This window comes from Convolutriloba macropyga, chromosome 15 (genome assembly GCF_964194025.1).
Source record: "Convolutriloba macropyga chromosome 15, txConMacr16.3, whole genome shotgun sequence".
Classification (NCBI taxonomy): domain Eukaryota; kingdom Metazoa; phylum Xenacoelomorpha; order Acoela; family Convolutidae; genus Convolutriloba; species Convolutriloba macropyga.
The window spans coordinates 40026906-40047194 of NC_134482.1; the positions used below are offsets into that span (position 1 = coordinate 40026906).

Here is a 20289-nt window from a genome sequence, read left to right on the forward strand (position 1 = left end):
TGTTGGTTATCAGGATGTGGAGATTTTTTTCTTGTTGCAAATACTTTTTTTCTGCAAATTGATTTCTTGAGGGCAATCGTTTACTTTATACCTTGCTAATTTTTGCCGGGCGCACAAACTTATACTTTATTAATTACTGACTGGTACTGATTGTACTGGTTCTAAATGTTGGGATTAAAATAATAACTCCTACGTACGGGTATTTTAGTATTGGGCATTTAGGCATTGGGTAACTCGGCATTTGGTAAATTGGCACATTAGTCAGAATAAGATGGGTTATAACCGAATTGAGTAATTTGTCCTGACACCGTCATGATGCATCAATAACAAAACTCTTGCCAAAAGGAAAAAAACCTCTATCTCAAAATTCATCAATTTTCATGTGTTTCACACAATGTATATTTGATTGCGTAACTTTATCCAGAGAGTCACTCTTTATTTTCAATTTTCCAGGTAACTGGTATCAGTTTTCTTATTTAAATTGTTTACTATTCAAAATTGAGTTCTTCGGTCACTGTCTGCTATCTACAAATAACAGAGTTCTGCAAACAGGAGGAACAGAGGTAAAACCAAATGATACTTATTTTCATGAGACACCATCAGATTACCAATTGCAATTAAAAATAATATTGCGTGAAAACATTTAACGGTTGCCGGCAACAGAAAAAGGTAAGTTACACTATATTTGATCTTTTAATGCTGAGGTAACTTTTGGCGCATTTTTCATTAAATTTGACTAGAGAACCAAAGGTGCTGGAAAAATCCATCACTAAAAGCAAAGAGCAGCCCATTGTAGCGTTGTAATCTTGCGTTACTTAGTGAACTTGCACGTGGAACAGCATATGCTAAAATTATTGCATATACAGATTATTTTGGGTAGTTTTCTGTCTTAAATAGATAATTCTCCATTATCAATTTTCGATCATATTTTTTTCCAAACCTTGTAATTGAATTTGTCGAAATCAAACACAAAAAAATTCAGTCTAATCGTCCTAAACAGATTTCTGTAAATTCAACTCTCAGTTAAAGTAAACTACATCCGCGCGTTTTCCGAAAGTTTGATCTATGAATTTTTGATTTGGGCAACACCAACTTTTCGCAGGCACCGCTTGACGGAACAACGGTGATGTTCTCTATATTGATCGTAATTGTTCCGACCCACACTTCAGTGGGGAGAGAGGGAGGAACTATATACTCAAATCGTTTTTTTTTGTTCAGTCAATTTTGGCCGATCGATATACTCATCGTACAGAGTTGTGAGTGGTATCACTGGAAAGCACGTATATCCTGAAATATGGAATTAAAAAGAATTAAAACATTTTCAGTAATTTTTGCTAGAATTTGCTTCAATATTGCTAATATAAAAAAAGTTAAAAATGTTAACGAAAGGGTGTTATTGTTACCATTAAAGATAGAAGAGCGTTGTTGAATTGTTTGATTGGCGTTTATTTGGCTAGAAGTTTGATAACATTTTCAAAATACAGCCTTTTTTAATCAAAAATTGCACAAAATATGCTTCTTTGGAACCCTTTGTCTAAGTTTGCCAAACATGTAGACCTAAAAACCGCTGACACAATCTCCGATAACTCTACAAGAGAGCGAATTGAAAATCGACGCCCTATAAAAGTCTTCTGAAAATAGATTTTTGCGTTTTATTTGCAAATTTAGCTCGATAATTATACAGAACGCATCAATGTTTCTAATTTTTGAAATATTTCATTTAACAATTGGCATAATTTGCAAACCTTGGAGCACTTGGGTGGTTTGCAGGGCGCGCGAAGAAATCAGGGATAGGTTTGATTCCATCATGGATTCTTAGAATCAAAATTTTTAAAATTTAATTTTGGTGCTGCTTTTTTTTCAAAATATTTTGCATTATTGTTTTTAATCTTAATTAATGACAAAATTTTCAATTCAAGGCTCCATTATTGACAGCTACCGTATACGTAAACCTGAAGTTGAATGTAGATATAGTATGTTTTCAGAGAACCCAATGATTTTACGGCTTGATAGGTTTGATTTCATCATGATAGGTTTGATTTCATCATGGATTCTTAGAATCAAAATTTTTTTTGATTTTCATTTTGATGCTGTCCTTTTTTTCAAAATAGTTTGCATTATTTTTTTTAATGTTAATTAATGACAAATTTTCAATTAAGGCTCGCTCCATTTTTGACAGCTACCATATACGTAAACCGGAGGTTGAATGTAGATTTAGTATGTTTTCAGAGAACCCAATGATTTTATGTCTCTGAAGACGAGTTTTAGTGAACTTTAACTGAATTCTTATTCTGCCTTCAAATTCTATTCTTTTGCAGTCTGATTGATAAATCCAACCAATCAAAGATTCAAATGATTTCTTCAAGAGGTAAATTTGAACATGTACAATTCATTTGGTTCTTATCTAATGTCGTATTGATTATATTTGTTTTAAGAAATTTTCAGGGATTTTTTGAACTTGTCAATTTTTCAGCTTATTCCTGCCAACTTTCAGCTTATTTTCAGTAAAAATAGATCAAAATTTCTTTCATAGAATACAAACAAATCTTTGCGGTGGAATTGTTTTGAATATGGGCCAGCTGGTTTTGTTACTACGAGTTTTCATTCAAAAACTTTTGATTTTTGAGCATAATTAACAACAAAAAACAATTTTGCTATTTTTTTGCTTCTTTGATAAGTTGTCGCATTACTTAAAAATATAACGAAGAAAGTGTTGAAACAATTGTTTCAGCAAACCACTAAAGGAATAAAATATTGCAGCACTAGATGGCCACTGAGACCTTCCATTTAAGATAACATGAGAATAGACAACTCTTAATTTGTATTGTTTACGTTTTCTCTGATGCCATTTTTGATTTTGTTTTTTGACGTTTGGGAGCAATAAATGTTTGTTGTTTTTCGGAATTTAGAGTTGTCTAGTCTCATGTTATCCTTACTGGAAGGTCTCATCGGCCATCTAATGCTGCAATGTTTTATTACTTTAGCGGTTTGCTGAAAAATATGTGAATTTGGATGAGCGGGGTTGGAACTTTATGCGCGAACGCACCTTACCGAGCCCCCTTGTTTGTTAAATGAAAAAATGGTTAAATAGAATTATTGTATTTGATCATTAAGAAAGAAACATAAACTGACACTTCAGACGAATTGCTCTCGAATCGAATAACAATAACAGGCGGGACCGTAGCAAAGAAAAACTTTTCCTTTTTTGTGCAAAATATGCGGCTAGGGACGGGTTCGAATCCACGAACTCCTATATCCTATCATGAGCGAATTACCACAATGTTATCGGCCACTTCTAGCCTAGCTTACAATCACTTTTCTTTCCGCAAAGCAGACTTAACTTCTCGATGAGAGTATTTTAGGTCAAGCAAAAAAATCGAGTGCTCTTGCGTGAAAAATATATTCAAGCGAAAACAAAAAATGTTCTAGAAAAGAAGGTCAAACAATAGTTTTACGTTAGGAAGACGTAATAGTTACTTGAAACTTTGTTCGGGTGCAACTAAATATTATCATATGAGAGTTTTTCTTTTATAACGTTTTTAAACTTTCTCTAAGGAGTCTCATAAAACTGCATATTCTCAATAAAGATTTTCTTTTATAATATTCTTCTTAGATAATTACTCGAGACGATATTTGGCATTAAATCCAGTTTGTCCATAAACTGCTCATTTTTCAAATTTTTCTAGAACGTGCCAGTTTGGTTCAAGTTTAGCTGTAATTTTACTAGTTATACCAATTTCCACTCCAATTTCAATTGTTTGTTAAAAATACCTTGTTGGTTTTCATAAATTATATTTCAGGTATACTGCGCTGGAAGGGAATGAGCATGGTAGCTCCGAGCGCCAGTAGTAATCTGTCACCGGGAGCAGTTTAATCAGCCAAAACATGTTCCGTAGCTTGCTTCTTATGGTAGTGGGTAAAAAAAATGAAAAACTGTGTAGCTGAAAATCTTGATAGCTTCTTTGTTTTCAAAAACAAACGCGAGAAATTGGAGTTGCTCATATCTTATAACGGCAGCAAAAAAACATAAGTGAGATTTTGTCTATAGACCGAGCATAGTTTTTTCACTGAAATGCCCGAGCATTGAAGAAAAGGAAATTTGATAACGAAAAATGTTTCAAATCAGTTGGGAAAAATTTAGTTTTGAAGACTAAACAAATTAGTTGTAAATTATCTTTAAAATTTGTAACCCCAGAAGGGAACATTGTAGTTCGAAAACATACTGAATATGATCCAAGAGCGATTTATTGTCACCTGGCTGATATTTTGATAACAAGGTGCGATAAAATGTGTTTTTTCAAGATTTGGTGAAACCCAATTCTAATCTAACTTTCGGCAATACTTGCCAGCATAAAACAAACTTAGAAACTTTTCTACCATCTGAACGTTTTTTTTTTACTCTTTGCATATTTTTTATTTCAAGCGTTATAACCTTCTCCTTGGCAAAAACTTAGCGCTATCTGAATTCCATGACTGTCTGGCGCGCACACTAAATAAATTTTGTAGCGAAAGTACATTTTGGGCAAACCCAGATACCCCAAGACATGCTTAGAGTGGTATTTTTTTTACTAAATCCTCGCAACTTTATAAATTTTAGGCAAATCATTATTCTGTCGAGATTTAACTGAAATTTTAACACTCAAATAACAACTTCGAAGGATTTTAAAAGCTTTGAAATGAAGTTTTTTATTTAAATCATAAACATAATTGACTAACGTCGGAATCGCTCTCGAACAACTAGTTGGAGCTCTAATCAATTGCAACCTGCTCCAGTCGGGTTGAGGGGGAGCCTAAATTGGACTAAGAAATTCACTAGAGGGCTTCAAATAACATTATAGATTAATATATACCACTATTAAGATTTAAAGATGACACCAATTTCGGCGAACTTTTCAATTGACTTTTAGTATTAAATTGCCACCAATTGAGTTCAGCTGCTTGAAATTACGATTGAGAGAGAATTTTAGATCACGCAAAACGCAAAAAGTCAAGGGCGTAAATGTCACTCGAAGTGTTTTCGTGTTTTTTGGGTTCTCAAGTTGTCAATTACAAATAAAGGTCTGCAACAGCACATCAAAACACGAGAATAATTGAAACAATTTTGCACAAGCGCATTCGGTTCATATACTCGAGGCACAAAAATATAGCTGAGCTTTACTACCTAGATTTTGAGTTAGGAAAATAAGGCAGAAATAAAAATTATGAGACAGCTCAGGTGCGTTGACCTTTCCGAAATTTGCGTTTAAAAAAATGGAGCAGGCGCTTAGCCCAAATGTTTTCTGCGTTTTTCGGAAGCATTTCAACTGAAATCTGTTAATCCCAAAATGAAATTTATAAAACTGATAGACAGTCAAACAGAAATTAATTCTATAATTATATCTACTACTTATTGTCATAACTAGTCTCAGTTTAGAAAAGTCTCTGATTTCTATATCTATGGGGAAATAATCAAGTCTTTAAACAAAAGAATTGTGAGCAGTTTCTATTTACAGAGTATCGAACTTTACGCTCTTGTCAAAACTCTGCGCTGAAACTCGCAAAAATTGATAAGATGGTCAAGTTGTATTATAACATACCTAAACATGTGATTTCAATTTCCAAATTATTCCAGAGATGTAACAGGTTTCATCACTTTTTAATTAACAAGATTTTTTAACCATTCTTCCATCAAAGTAAAACGACTTACCATTTTCGCCGTCAAATACTGACCAAACGTAAATTTAGATATAAGTTTAAAAAAACCTTTAAGGAAGCAGTAAAGGGGAGTGACGCAAGAATGCGAAGTGAAACATTGTTTCTTGAGCAGACCAGCCTTAGGAGAGAAATTGGCCAGATAAATTGAGTGGAATCCAGACACAATACTAACTTAATTGGGCATCCTAGAATTGTTGTTCAAGGCAACAAGTCTTCCCTAATGACGTCATTTTAGCAGTACATCTTTACACAGTTTAGTCGGGATAAATTACAAAAAGCTGCAAGTGAATTTTAGGGGGAAATTGCGGAAAATTTTCTTCATGATTGTATGGAACAAAATATGGCGACTGGAATTAAAAAATGCATGTCTAGCGTAGGAGTAAGAAATAAGTTAGTAACTGTGCCTCGGAGTTATGAGTAGTTACAGCTAGTTAGTAGAGTAGAGAGCCGGTTATTATTAAATCATCATTCAATCATGCGAAAGTCTGCAGTTGACAATGGGGATAAATTGGCAACAAAATGATGGGATAACGGAAAAAACAGGGATATATATGCTTATTTGGTAATAGTTTGACAATCTCAAATAATCATTACACGCGACAATCGCCGCGATTTGATTCAACCCTACGCAGGTATAACTACTCTATTTTTCTCTCTTATTCAACTCTTTTGCAGTGGGAAAAACACGCGCTTTAAATGTAGTTTTGTTATATGATGGAAGCTTATTGCACGCACAAGAACTGAGCATCCCAAAATTAGCGAGCAACTTGAATTGTAATCTAATTTGTAGTTTAAAATTCCCCCTAGAATCAAAAGCGGCTATACTGAACAACACGCGCTATACAATTGCTGTTCAGTTCAGTTGGGTTGTATTGGACCTCGTTGGGTAAAGGGTCTTTCTTTCATTGTTACCCTTTTTTCTGATCAGGGCCGCTGGTTAGCTGAGAGACGTATATAGATACGTCACGCTTATTTTGCAAATAGAAATTTTGTTTTTATCTTACGCGATTGAATTGCGTGACCTTATCTAATCGACAAATTTGGAGAAAGAAACCGAAAAAATTGATAGCTCAAAGAAATACTACTAACTCTTATGCTCACTGTATATCCCCTGTTTATGTATGCCAGGCTATTTTCAGCCACTTACCCGGGAACACAGGGTACAAAGCAAACAGCATCAATACAGACAGAAACAAAACAGCGGGGAGATTTAGAAGGGAAGAAAAAATGGAAAACATACTAGAAGATTTATTGAGCAATCAGGAATCATATCCTGGTAATTACTCTAAGCCCCTTCGATTGCAAAGGGGTAGTTTGTACGCCTGAGACAATGATGTTATACGTGAAATACAACCCGCTCAAGATGAGAGAGGGCTGAAAAGATTTCCACTCTGATGGAAGTAATACAATATGCCTGCTATATACTTACTCTTCCGCAGTTCCTTTTTATCAATTCTTGTTGCCTGATTAATGACCGCCAAGAACACGCACATACTTTGAAGTCATAACTCTCAATTCTTGCAGATGAGTTGAAGAAAGGTCGCAAAAACGAAAAAGGTGAATTGAAATGTGAATTTACAAATTTACATTTTTGTACATTATAGTGTCACAAAATTTACAACGTAGTTGAAATGAAATATTTCAGTTATATCCGTCTCTTACAATTTCATACCCCCCCCCCCAGCGAAATTTGACATTTTTACAAAAGCTAACAAAAATATGGTGACAAACATTAGCCCATAGACACATCTCCGTGGGTGAAAGCAAAAGTTTAATAGAACGGGGTCTGCAGCTGTAACCATTCAATAATTTTGCTACGGTCAAATAAAATAGAATCATTGAAATATTCCAGAAAAGCATGTTTCTTCATCAAAATAAACCCCATTCCTGTTCAGTTCTTTTCCTGGTAAAATATGGAACTTCTCTACGCGTACGTGACTCTAGCACCTTATATAGCCATCCTAACATACGCTATGCCCCCCCCCCAGTTTACACAGCACGTGTCATTACATAGTAAATCCTAATGTAAAAATATGGCAAATAAGCTTTGGGTGGTGCAAATATTATGCACCCACTAAGCCGGGGGGGGGGGGGGGCAATGTAAAAGAGCCATGCATTCTATCTCTGGCCTCCCGGGTTTATTTTAACTTGATCATCTGTAGTGGTTACCATTCAGTTTCCTAGATCTTGCAAGTTTTTTCTCATGCCATTTTATGCGAAGAATCTTGCAAGATCAACATCCAATCTCACCTGGAGTACTAAATGACAAATTGCAAAAGAGGCAGAATTAGTCTATAAAAAGTTAGTAGTAGAATAGACCGAATACTGCAGCTACACAGAATAGGGAGTCGTTCATGAATGTGTCTTGAGCATAGTTGTCAGTGTCTGCATCCCAGAAACACCTGCACCCCATCTTCACACCCTCTCCCTTCTGCTCCCCAATTGCCACCTGTTCAAGCAATTAACCCAACTGTAACCGTCATGACACAAAATTACCTGTGTTGGGATGAACAACATTTTCACCCTCAATTCAGGAGCGTCTTCAACAAATGCACCAACAATTGGGTCTTTCCCATCATATAACTTATTTTCTTGAGGGATAGGGATTACAATGGGAAACACCTTCAATAAATTACCACGTGATTTGAACTAAAAAATCACAATTTCATCTATCGCGGATACTTCCCTTTTGAACTTGAGTTCTTCTTAAGCATAGACGATCCAAGTCTTAAAAGGGTTTAGAGCAGACATAAAACAAACCGGCCAACGTCGGATGAATTGCTCTCGAACCACAGGTGTGTGTGTGTGGGGGGGGGGGGGGGTACTTTAATTTAGAGGGTGCAGCTTAGAAACATTTTATGAGTGCAAGAAAATTCCCAGCCTATCAGGGGTCCGAACCCGCTCCCTCCAGAATGTCAGTCTGACATCTTAACCACTAAATCATAGCGTCTTTGATAATCCCTCGCACACCACCGCTTTTATTCTGTATTCTAGCAACAATCTTTATTTTGGGATGAGAGCAACAGATTACGCAAAACCTTAAGATGTCAAACGTGAAAAAGTCACTTGAAAGCAAAGAATGTTCCAGAACAAAAACGATCAAGCAAAAATTGTGCATTAAAAAAGACAAACAATTACAACAATCGCTTCAAACTTGGTTCGAGAGCAATTAATCACACGCAACTGTTCCAGCTTAACATCCCGATAATGCAATTAATGAACAAAACCGACTAACGTCTGGCGAATTGCTCTAAAACGACCACCGAGCAGTTGGCTTCAGTAGTAGGCAGCTGGGGCTAGGTGGTGACCGGAGTGAGTGTGTGAAGAGGAGGGGAAGCGTTGGGGATCTTCAATTTTTTCAAGAAGACTAGAGGTTTCATGGGTATATCGACAGAGAAAAGGAACTTGTTTTGGTAAAACATGCGTAAGCGTAATGATGGAATGTTTTGACAAAATGGTTCAACTTCTGTATACTCTTTATATTTACATTGATAGTCATTCAGGTATTCAGCGCAGGCTGCAGGTGATCCAATAACCAAACCTAATACGCGTGTACTTTCTGTAATTTAAATTTCAGTGTCGTGAAAGAGCTCAAACGCTTCATCTTTCAGATGTAGTTTTGTAATAAGTTGACATTTAGGGGCATTCACGAGGCATCCAAACATGGATCCGCGTTTTTGAGACCACAAACATGTTAAGCAATGACAAAAGAGATCTTACAGCATTGCCAACATCTGCATACCATTTACAATATAGAGGAAAGAGGCTAAATGATCCAGGTATTCAAGATCTTAACGTATAGGATTGATCCTAAAGCTAGCCCAAAAGCCTGGAATTATCAAAAGCAAGAAGTCACCGGAAGCTATACAGTTCGAAGTTTAAAATAAAAGAATAGAACAACATTGGATTACGGAAAAGTTCAAAACTCTCATTTGATGGGAAACACCTCTGTCGACCAACTCTTCATAGGTGTCATTATGAAGAGCTGGTCGAGAGAGGCTGAAGAACCATTTAACTTGAACTTGTAAAACCCATGCAGTTTCCACAAGGCTCACATACCTTCAAATCACACCTTCCGCAACGCTCTAATAAGTTTCAGCTCTGATCACTCTATTTTAAGTAATATCCACTCTTCACTAATATCAACTCAAAACCAATTCCAATAAAATCAGAATTTTGACTCAAGGCTTTGAACAAAATGCGGCCAGTGCGGAATTAAGACGAAAATACAGGCTCTAGATAAGACAAACAACAAAAGTTCAAAAAATCTCAAAACCACACAAAATATACGTGAATATTTCCCTTGGATAGCATTCAACGTTTTCGGCAAAATCTTAATAAAAAATAACATAGCCGGCAGATTGCCAGAAAATCGCCGCAATAGCTTCGTAGATCTGCAGTCTCAAAAAAGATTTAAAAAAGAGATGTTAAATTTTGATCAAGAATCTGTATAACTTATTGCTGTTTCTATTAACTGCTCTTAAATACCCTTCAATTAGAGTGATATACACTCACTTGACCTTATTATAAAAATAGGAGTTGTTCAAAATTTATGGTTCATTTAAGTAAAGATGAGTTTCTTCAAGTCTCTTAAAGTTATTGAAGCCACACAAAGACGCCAAATGCAAGGGTCTGATTCGTTGTATCGGGATATGAAGAATCGTTTGTAGAGTTCCAAGAGTTTGCTTTTGTGATCTGAATCAAGAAGCACATCATATTTGAAACAATCATTGAACATATTTGCAAGGTGACGGGCTCGGTACCAAAAATCTGATCCACTCTTCTGCAACCGCATTTGCTCGCATATGAAATTTCTAGTGACTTGGACTCTCCGGGTGCACACCTCAGCGAAAGTAACATGGCTTTGCCAGTCAATATCAACTTTTCCAAATAAAATTTTTGCAAATAGTAACACAACATGAAGTTCTTGATATATAGACAGTGGCAAGATGTTGCTTTTCTGAAGTTTGTCCTTGCATGAGAAAACACTGTTGCTGGTTTTGGAGATCCAACACATTGCTTTTCGTTGAACACTTTCGAGTAATGATAAGTCGCCTTTGATGGTTTCCACAAGTATGAGCCATAGCTGACACTTGGCACAACATAGCATACATAGGAATTTTTCCTTTGCAAAATTTGCCTTGCTAAGGTTTCGTTTCAGTAGGAAGAATGCATTCAAGGCTTTTTCGGTTCTTTTCTTCGCGTGTAAGGTCCAGTTTAAAGAGTCGCTCACAAGGAGGCCTAAATCTTTGATCGATTGGGTGGCTTCGAAGGTATAATTGGACCGAGCCTTTTATACATTGCAGCTTGCTTTTCGTCAGGTTCATTGACATCAGATTATTCTCGCACAACCTCCAAAGTTTTCTGACATCTATGTTGAGCGTCACAGGATTGGTCCCTACAATTTTGTAATCATCTGCATAGCCAAATTCCTTTGACATAACACATGACGTCAGATCGTTTATGAAAACAAGTAAGAAAAGCGATCCTAGGATGGAACCTTGGGGTACACCGCTAAAGACATCAAGTTCTTTTGAGGTTGTACCATTTATCCGCACTGTTTCTTTCCAATTCGACAGATAGCTTCGAAGCAGTTTCCTTCAATGCCGAGTACCGCTAGTTTGGCTAAAAGTAGATCGTGAGAGACATTGTCGAATGCCTTCTGGAACTCGATATAAAAGGCTGTGAGGTAGGAAAAGTTGGAGTCCAGGCAGCTGAAGATCTCATGCAATTACTCTATTAAATTTGTTGTGGTTGATCGCTTTGGCCGAAAGCCATGCTGTGCAGGATTTAGGGTTGAGTAGACTACTCGGATCAGTTTGTTGAAGATGAGCGTTTCAAAATTTCGAGCCTGCAGAAAAGAGACTGATTGGTCTATAGTTAGAGGCGTCCTGTTTGTCGCCATCTTTATAGATTGGGACGATTTCGGCTACTTTCCATTTCGCTGGGAAATGATCTTTGCGAGCAATTAAATTGAAGAGTAGACATAGCGATATTGGCAATGACATTTGAATTTAAAATCTCGGTGGTGAAGATGACGTGGCTCAACTTAGCGACAACATTCTGTCTGTTTTGACTACGTAGCACATCTGTGTGAACACTGACTGAAGTAGTCGTTTAACAAGTCGGCTTTGGCAACGTCAGTATTAGCTGATCGGTGATTTAAGATTTCTGCGGGCACGGAATTTGACTTAGTGACAGACTTGAAATCACGTTGTATGTCAGTAAACTTGCCATCTTGGAAGAGTCGAGGTTCGTTCTCATGTTGATCGTGCGTAAGTGTTAGGGCAAGATTAGTTTGCACGTGCTCGATTTTGAGTTTTCTAGCAGGCGTTGATTTCCGTTGCTGCTTTAGTTGCAGGGTATTCAACGTTTTGATAAGGTTTGACAATCTATGACTAACCCGGGGCGCGAGTTCAGATCTGTGTTTTGTGATAATAGACAAGAAATCTTGAGGACTTCATAAAGCCATTGGTACCAAAGGTCTAACATCAAGTCTACGTTCATCATAATATAAGGACGAAAAGGATGTTGAACAGTGAACTTGTTTATGTCGTTCCAGTTAGCTTTCTTATATGCAAAGGCTACAAAATCGAACTTCTGCCTTGGTTTTAGCGGTTGTATATGTGATGGCTTGATATTAAAAAAGACCTAAGCGTGAAACGCATATGATCGCTTTTGAACATGCTTCGAAAATGATTGTCATGAACAATGCTTGAGACAGTTTGTTGCATGGGTTTGTTGAGGTTTATTTGCTGGGGTTTGTTGCATAAGAAGACGTCCAACAACTTTCCATCTTGAGATCGAATGAGTTGTTGACCGTTTAAGTCGCAGAGCTAGTTGAGTATCACCTGCTCGTCGGGCGAAGTCGAGGTTATAGAAGGCCAGTGGCTCCTGCTCAGATTTATATCGCCAGCAATGTACGAACAAACAGCGCCATGTTCATATTGCTTGGACCTCAGAAAAGCCAAAAGTTTTGCGAAGTCAGCAACTGACCATGTATAATGACTGTTCCACGGCGCACTGTAGTGACAACAGATCATGACCGGTTTGCTCATCAGCAAACGGATAACACATTCTTTAAAACTTGAGACAGTTTCACAACTTGGAATATTTTCAGCAACATCTATGACTGCAACCTCGTGTTTTGTAGCCCCATTTGCACTTAGTCGGTCTTTGTGGCGTACTGTGAAGTTGGTGAGGAAAGTTGCACTGTCTTTGACACTTTCAGTCAGCCACGGTTCTGTGAGGCAAATGATTTGGTAATGATTTGGTACTGTAATGGCATGATAATGATTTGGTACTGTAATGAAAAGGTGTTCGTCCATCGTATTCAAGTATAATTCTGGCAATGAGAATAAGAATGTACAAGAAGGTGGTTAGTGAAGAGGACCCATGGACTTCGGGTGTCTTGTCCTTGAACCAACGTGTGCCGTGCCGGATGAACAAATTTCCGTCACGAACTCGAAAAATTTTTGGTTCTGTGCCATTGACCTCGACGTGAGCCATCATCTTTTGAACCTGTGCACGATCATGTTCCTGACGTAGCCTAGCTTCTTTTTCGTTTGATTCAGGGATTCCACGTATTCGTATGCCGTCAATCTCTTCGACAGGTTTTGGTGGCGTTTCAGGTCTTGTAGTTGGTATAACAGCGCAGATTGCTTCTATTGGAGGGCTTGCTTGAATGATTTGATCTCGAAGACAGCTTTTTTGAGGTCGGTCCTTTCACTTCGATAGCGAGTATTGTGTTTTGCCATCTTTCAGTGGCTCAGAGCAAGAGGATCAATGAGCGCGCCTTAAAAGATTGATAGTTTTTCAAATGAACAAGAACTAGTAGGGGTTCAGAGCCAGAGACTCGATAAGCAAGCATACCTGATCTAGAGTTTTCTTCGTTTGGCTTCTCGACGTTCACCAGCCGATCGTCGCTACGTACCACGTGTCTTGAAGATTCGCTTGATATCTGGGTAATAGTGTAGCACTCATGCCAAGCTTTGCAGTTCAACGTCTGGGTGTTGATGGAGCTCTCGCTATTCTGCTAATACCGACTTGTCAGTTTGTCCAGAGGCACTAATAATGTGTTTTGTCACGTCGATTCGTATCATTTCAGAGCCTTTCCGAGATAGTCAAAGATGAAAGGCGCTCCTTCGCTTTGGCAGGTGACAACACAAAAGAGTATGGGGATAGTCTTCAAAGTTTCGATCAGTTCGTCAACCGTTTGAGGGATGGTTTTCTTCCTGGGGTGTTAATTCAGAGTATTATTCTATTCAAGAGGTCGTGCCAAAGAATAATGTTCCGGTTCCTCAGTGGAGCTGACATAAGATAATAGTAACAATAATTTGAAGTCTTTGGGTCTAGATTAAGGCCAGGGTAAGAGTAAGCAATGCCAGAGAGTTTCGCTTGTTCTGATAATTTTAACTTGCTGATGGAAAGATAAAGGGAAATCTCCGTAACTATTTTGATCATACGTATAGAAAGGTAACATACAATATAAAATAAATTGAAAGGAACTAAGCTGATTGAAGGAGGGTGATGACTACAGTGTCGAGTTATGACCTCCTGACTGTAAGTTCAACCAAGGATCTGGGTAAATCTAATCGATATATCGTCGTGATAAGCTCTTCCAGGAATCAATGGGACTGGGGGCCACCATGGCTGCCCCGCGCATTCATTCTAATAATCTATTCGAGTGACCAAAAACTTAATCACGCGAATGAAAAAAAAACTCGATCCAGTAAGAGTGAAAAATTACGTGACACACGCAATTCATTTGAAATTGTATGAACGAAAAGCAGATGTGAAGTGATTGTGGCGTCATATGGTCGTAGCAAAATTCTTGTCGACGAAATATGAAACATAGCAGGACAAGTCCTGCCATACAACTCTAAGAATTTTCATTGACAAAAACTAGACCTAAAACGGACTAACGGGAACGAACGGTAAATTGGGAAAAACATTTTAAAACACTAAAAAAATTTTGAAAAACTGCAAATCGATGTCCAGATGACGCATGTGAACAAAAAACCACAAGCAAGAAAGAAATTTGATTCAATCAAAAAACTAGGCCTATAATGAACTATAAATGGATTGGGAAAACCACTTAGAAACAAATCCCATCCAAAAAATCGAGAAAAACAAAAAAATACTCGTATAGGTTTACGCACCATTTACAAACTCAGAAGTGCTTTCAAAATTTCAAAATCAAGTATTAAATAAAAACAAGTTCTCAGTTTTTTCCGATAATCAAACCTCCGATAATGCGGTATTAGTTTCATTTGAAAAGTCAATTTATTACATTCGAAAAGAACAGCAAAACTGAACGATCTCCGCTCAAATGCAGTTGTGACATTGAACCTTCAAATTGTACGCATATTGGCCTCTAGTCACCTTATTAGGTTCGGAAAACTAATGCGCCAAGATACATCTGAATTCTCCAAGGATGTTGAACCAAACGGTGACCAAATAATAGAATTTTGTAGAGGACACGTTGTTTCATGGGTAGCCAATAAATCTCTTTGATATAATTTGCTGTTGATGAACCATGTGATAGCCGAAAAATGGGACATGCTGAGTTCATTATACGCTGTAATTTCTGTATAATATACACAGGTAGTCCACAGTAGCGAGTTGCAGTAATCTAGTCGCGAGAGAATCATTACCCGAACTAACTCGATCAACACCTGTCGACTGTATCTCTGATTGAATAAATTTTTTGCAGGAAATACTAACATCTACGACACAGAACTAACTTGTTTCGTATATGAAAGTCTGGAATCTAAGTTGAAGCCCAGCAAAGTAACATTGTTAGAAAAATTGGCATCTGCTGGAAGTTCAACATCGCTATTTAAACTATTCCTTCCACTAATAAACATGTACTCAGTTTTATTCGAGTTTAATTTTGAGCTTAGTGCCACTGAACCTCTTTTGCAGAGTCGTAAATATCAAATCAAAAGCCCCCTGATTTATCGAGGCATGGTAAACAATATAGATAACAGTGTCGTCGGCATAAAAATGATAATTGACATCAAGACGTTCAAAAAAACTTCCAGATGAACAAGATAGCATGAAAAAAGAACGGGACCTAGAACAGAACCTTGAGGAACACCCGTTTTTACAGTTCTTGGCATCGAATATTCATCATTAATCAACACTGAGATCTACTACTCAGGTAACTATTTAAAAAGCTAATCACTTTATCTTTGAAATAATAACGTGTTTCAGGATTTGAAAGAAGTAATTCATGATCGAGAGTGTAAAAATCGAAGTCAAATTGCCGCATGTGAACAAAGAATAACTAGCGAGAACGCGAATTTTCGTTCAAACACCGTTTTCTCATTCTACTTTAAAATTAGAATGCAAAAAAAAATCACGCGGCAAAAGTACTCGCTTTTTCGCTCCACTTCCTATTTCGGCGTGACCATAATCACTACTCCAATTTGACTTCAAAAATCATGAACATGCGTGAATAGATCTAAAGACAACGCCCCAATACAATTCAAATTCTTTGAATTGCAAAAAAAAACCGAGAGAAGGCCAATAATAGCCTCAGCTATCGCGGCTATTAATAACAAATGTTTTTCAAATAGCAGCACTGTTTGCCACGGTGCCACCACTTTTTTTGCCAATAATGATATACAAACCTGAACCATGAGACGATATCTGTCATAGCCCAAATCTTTAACTGCTTCTTTGATCTTTTCAGCTAGATTCCGAGTAAGATCAGGAACTTCTTCTGAATTATACGTTTTATCAGTGAGGTTCTGAGATAGAACAGTGCTTATGACTTCCCGTACAGCAACTGGTCGGAATTTGTGCTTGAAGTTCGGCCGAATAACAAAAGTGTTTCCCGAAAAATCAATTTCAGTACTCGGTGCAGCATCCATTGCCTAAAATTAGCAAATCAAAAACAGGTTTCCACATACAAAAACCAGCACACACATTCGCATTAACGTGATGGTAATCCGACTCTTGTTCACGTTATAATCTATTAATGGTATATTATGCTCACATAAAGACCTTAAAAAAATCGTGATTTACTCTGGACAATAACAAAAAACGTCGTCTTTCTCTTTTAATAGTCCCGTCCCCAAATATGGTATAATTACGATAATTAATATAAATGGAAAAAGGGGGGTATGATTCGCCCAATGCGTGGAAGTGAACCCCCACTATGAAAAATCAGAGCTGTTTATTAAAATTTATCGCATTGCATTTTTTAAAGTACAGTAATATGATAGGCTCTAGGAGTCGCGTCAAAAAAGTTGGAAATATCACTATATTGTTGTTGTGGATTTGCTGAACGCAGGGACATGATCCCAGTCATCAGATTTAAAAAATATTCAAATTGTTTCTGAACACTGTACAATCGCAACCCAATTGCCAAGTGCAGACACTGTTTTCTAAGAAATTTCTATGGAAAGCAATGTTGGTGTATTAAATGTAGAAGAATATTGAATTGAACGTCAGATCCCAAAGACAAATTTACAAATAGTATTTAAAATATCAATTATTTACAGTGTAGTTGTTTCATTCAATTTGTGCGTTTATAATACTTTTGAAGTGGTGACAGTTTTAAAAATGAGGCGGAATAAAGCATATGATCATCTGATATTTTTTCGCAAAATCTGCAGACGCAAAAGCTTTCCTCCCACTTGTAATCAGCCTTCCATGTAACAGAAAGTTGTGCAGACAGTTTCCATAAAATATCGCAACCACTCTTTTGTGTTTGGGGGGGGGGGACAATCTTTCAGCCCATGATGGTCAAAGAACAAACTTTTGAAGACAATTTCTTGTAATTACTCACTCCGCATCAGCAATTCTTCCAACTTTGCGGTAGTGTTTCTTTATCTCTATCTCAAATAGAGCGTCGGTGCATTTTGAGGTCATAGGTTGCCCGCCGGAAAAACGATTGAATTGAACAGAAGACTAGCAGAATTAAAGTTGGTTTTGCGCAATTTGAGTTTTTGATTCAGTTTGCCGTCTTTTACTAGTCGACCTCTTCTGATTTTCATGGCTTTCGGTCTTTGCGATGTTAACTTTCAATTTGTTTCCAGAACAGTACAATTTGATTTTGTTTATACATTGTTGTAAATATGACTGCTGCCACCGAGTACTAGATCGTCGGTATAGAAAATTACCTCTAATTCATCCCGTTTCAATTCGTAGCATCGATCAGCAATAAAAAGACCAAAAAGTAAAGGTGATAGTTTCTCTCCTTGGGCACACCAGTTTCTTGCTTTATTTCATCTGATAGTGTTTCCCCATCTAATACATACTGCAGGTTGCACCTAAGCTCTGATTGCAATGTTGTTAGGATGTACCTATGGAGTCCCATTTTAACAAGTTTTGATATCAACAGATTCCGACCAATAAAATCAAATCTCTTTTCGTAATCAATAATGCAAGCCAAGATTATTCCAGATTGTTTCACGTTCATTTTGATCACTTCAAGCATTATCGATTCTGCAAGCATTAGTAGTAGTAGTAGTAGTAGTAGTAGTAGTAGTAGTAGTAGTAGTAGTAGTAGTAGTAGTAGTAGTAGTAGTAGTAGTAGTAGGAGAGTCTTTAGGGTCGGAGCCCTCGGGTGTGGAACCCTTCAGTTTTCGTTTGGCACGAGTTTTTTCATTGGATTGCAGATTCCACAGTTGCATAGAAGTCTCCAGGTGCAGCTGTCGAGTTCGTTGTAGCTTCTGTGGAAATAGTTTTGGTACATCTCTGTCAGAAGTTTCTTCGTCATTGGCTTCTCCGTTGTCCTACTGATGATGTTGAATAGCTTTGTGGCTCTGAAGAAAAAATTTTCGTCTGATTTATGTAGTCGGTGTTTGGGGAGTTCAAATTCCTGCTTTTGTCTTGTTTCGTTTTCTTTTCGCTTTGGCAGTTTGTCTTCGGGGACGTAGTAATTGCCTTATAGGATTGAGAGGAGATAGAGGACATCGTGCATTTCCATGTACATGGAGAGTGGGAGTATTTTCAGCGTTTCGAGTCTTTGATGGTATTCGTCGTTTCCACCGCATATCCACTTTGTTGCCTTTTGCTGGATCTTCTCGATTGATTTCATGTCAGTCTTCGAAGGGTACCAGACTTGGGAGGCGTAAGTGAGTACGGGCACTACGTATCCTATGTAAGCGTTCAGTTTCGTTTCCATTGAGGTTCTGCTCGAAACATTTCGTTTGAGTGTGTAGAAGGCTTTCCACGCTTTGGTTGTTCTAAGTTGGCAGTTTGCGCTCCAAGAGAGATTTCGAGACATTACGACTCCGAGATCTTTTTGGGTGGCAACGGTTTCAAGACCTGCTTCGTCACGCTGGGCTAGATCCCCTCTGATGAGGAGGGTTTTACTTTTGCTAACATTTAGGTCCATATGGTTTGCTTTGCTCCATTTCTGTATTTCCCCGAGAGTGGTCTCGCATTCGTGTTCACCGTGGGTAATTGCTTTGAAATCATCCGCGTATCCGAAGGCCGGGATGTCTGAGATTTCTTCGGGGAGATCGTCAATGTAGATGATGAACATCAGAGGCCCCAAAATTGATCCCTGAGGTACTCCGCTGGTTACATTTCTGGTCTTTGATTTGCTTGTTCCAATTTTGACGCGTTGCGTTCGGTTTGTGAGATAGCTTTCGAGTAGTTGGAGTAGCTTTCCTCCGAGGCCAATGTTCTCGAGCTTCTGGATGAGTCTTTTGTGCGCTACTTTGTCAAAGGCTTTTCTGAAGTCAACATACAGAGTTCGAATGTCATTGCATTTTTTCGATTCAAGTTGCTGGTATAGTTCGTCTGTGAAGAGGATGAGTTGAAGTACTGCTGATCGTTTCTTTCTGAAACCGTGTTGGGAGTCAGAGAGGGTTCTTTCTATTGGTGGGTAAAGCCGTTCGAAAATGACTTTCTCGAAGACTTTTGAGACGTTCTTCAATAGACTTATTGGTCGATACTGTGTGATGTCTGCTTTGTCGTTTTCTTTGTAGATCGGGGTGATCTCACTTGTTTTCCAGCTCTCTGGGAATTTTCCTTTATTAAGGCAGGTTTGGAAGATAAGTTTGAGAGATTTTGCCAAAGCTGGGGCGTTTTTTAAGATTATATTTCCGATGTTGTCTGGGCCGCACGCTTTGTTTGCCTGGAGGCCCAACAGTTGTCTTTCGATTTCTTCTTCAGAAATTCTGAGGTAGTTGAGTCTCTGTTTTGGGTAGACTGAGGGTTCGTTGATTTTAACATCTTTGGTGAAAACGTCGGAGAAGAAGTCGTTGAAGAGATTGCACTTTTCACTATCGGTTGTGGCTGTTTTCTTTGTTTCTTGTCCATTTTGCACAACATTGTAGTACATTTCATCAGGGAAGTGTTTTGATTTGCGTAGGGATTTCAGGTATTTCTGTAGATCAGACATTCGGCGGCTTTTGAAGAGTTTGTCTTCGTAGACTGCCTGATCTGTCAGGATTTGCTCATTGAGGAGTTTTTCGCGTCGTTTTATCTTTATCAGGAGGTTGAGGGTCGGTGCTCTCTCGTATTTTCTTTTCATCGTTCCGAGGATCTTGAGTTCGTGTGATGTGGCAGAGGAAATCCATGGGGGAAGGTTTGCTCGGTGCTGGGTGACACGGGGGATTAGTATCTCAA

General features: G+C 37.9%; 3 protein-coding genes across 3 annotated transcripts in view; 1 reads left to right on the plus strand and 2 right to left on the minus strand.

Moving 5' to 3' along the window:
- Positions 1 to 6799, minus strand: part of LOC142354551 (uncharacterized) — a 118113-nt gene extending 111314 nt beyond the window's left edge. Inside the window, exon 1 of the mRNA XM_075406873.1 lies at positions 5687 to 6799. The gene's annotated coding sequence lies outside the window, so the exon portion shown is untranslated. The remainder of the gene's footprint in view (positions 1 to 5686) is intronic.
- The window catches only part of LOC142354270 (uncharacterized), a 576654-nt gene that overhangs the window by 283241 nt on the left and 273124 nt on the right, over positions 1 to 20289 (plus strand). The window lies entirely within an intron of this gene.
- On the minus strand, positions 7792 to 16677 carry LOC142354016 (dynein light chain Tctex-type protein 2B-like). The gene is made up of 2 exons (XM_075406276.1): positions 16332 to 16677; positions 7792 to 8143 (listed from the first exon to the last, which is right to left on the minus strand). The coding sequence occupies exons 1-2, from the start codon at positions 16572 to 16574 to the stop codon at positions 7997 to 7999; spliced, it is 390 nt and encodes a 129-aa protein (XP_075262391.1). The 5' UTR covers positions 16575 to 16677; the 3' UTR covers positions 7792 to 7996.

Bases quoted from the DNA above. Each gene is read 5' to 3' on its own strand.
- LOC142354016 (XM_075406276.1), bottom strand. From the start codon at position 16,574: ATGGATGCTGCACCGAGTACTGAAATTGATTTTTCGGGAAACACTTTT. The intron at 8,144-16,331 runs GTTTGTATATCA...TTGCTTGAACAG, and splicing joins GATATCGTCTCATGGTTCAG to GTGGCAATTGGGGAGCAGAA.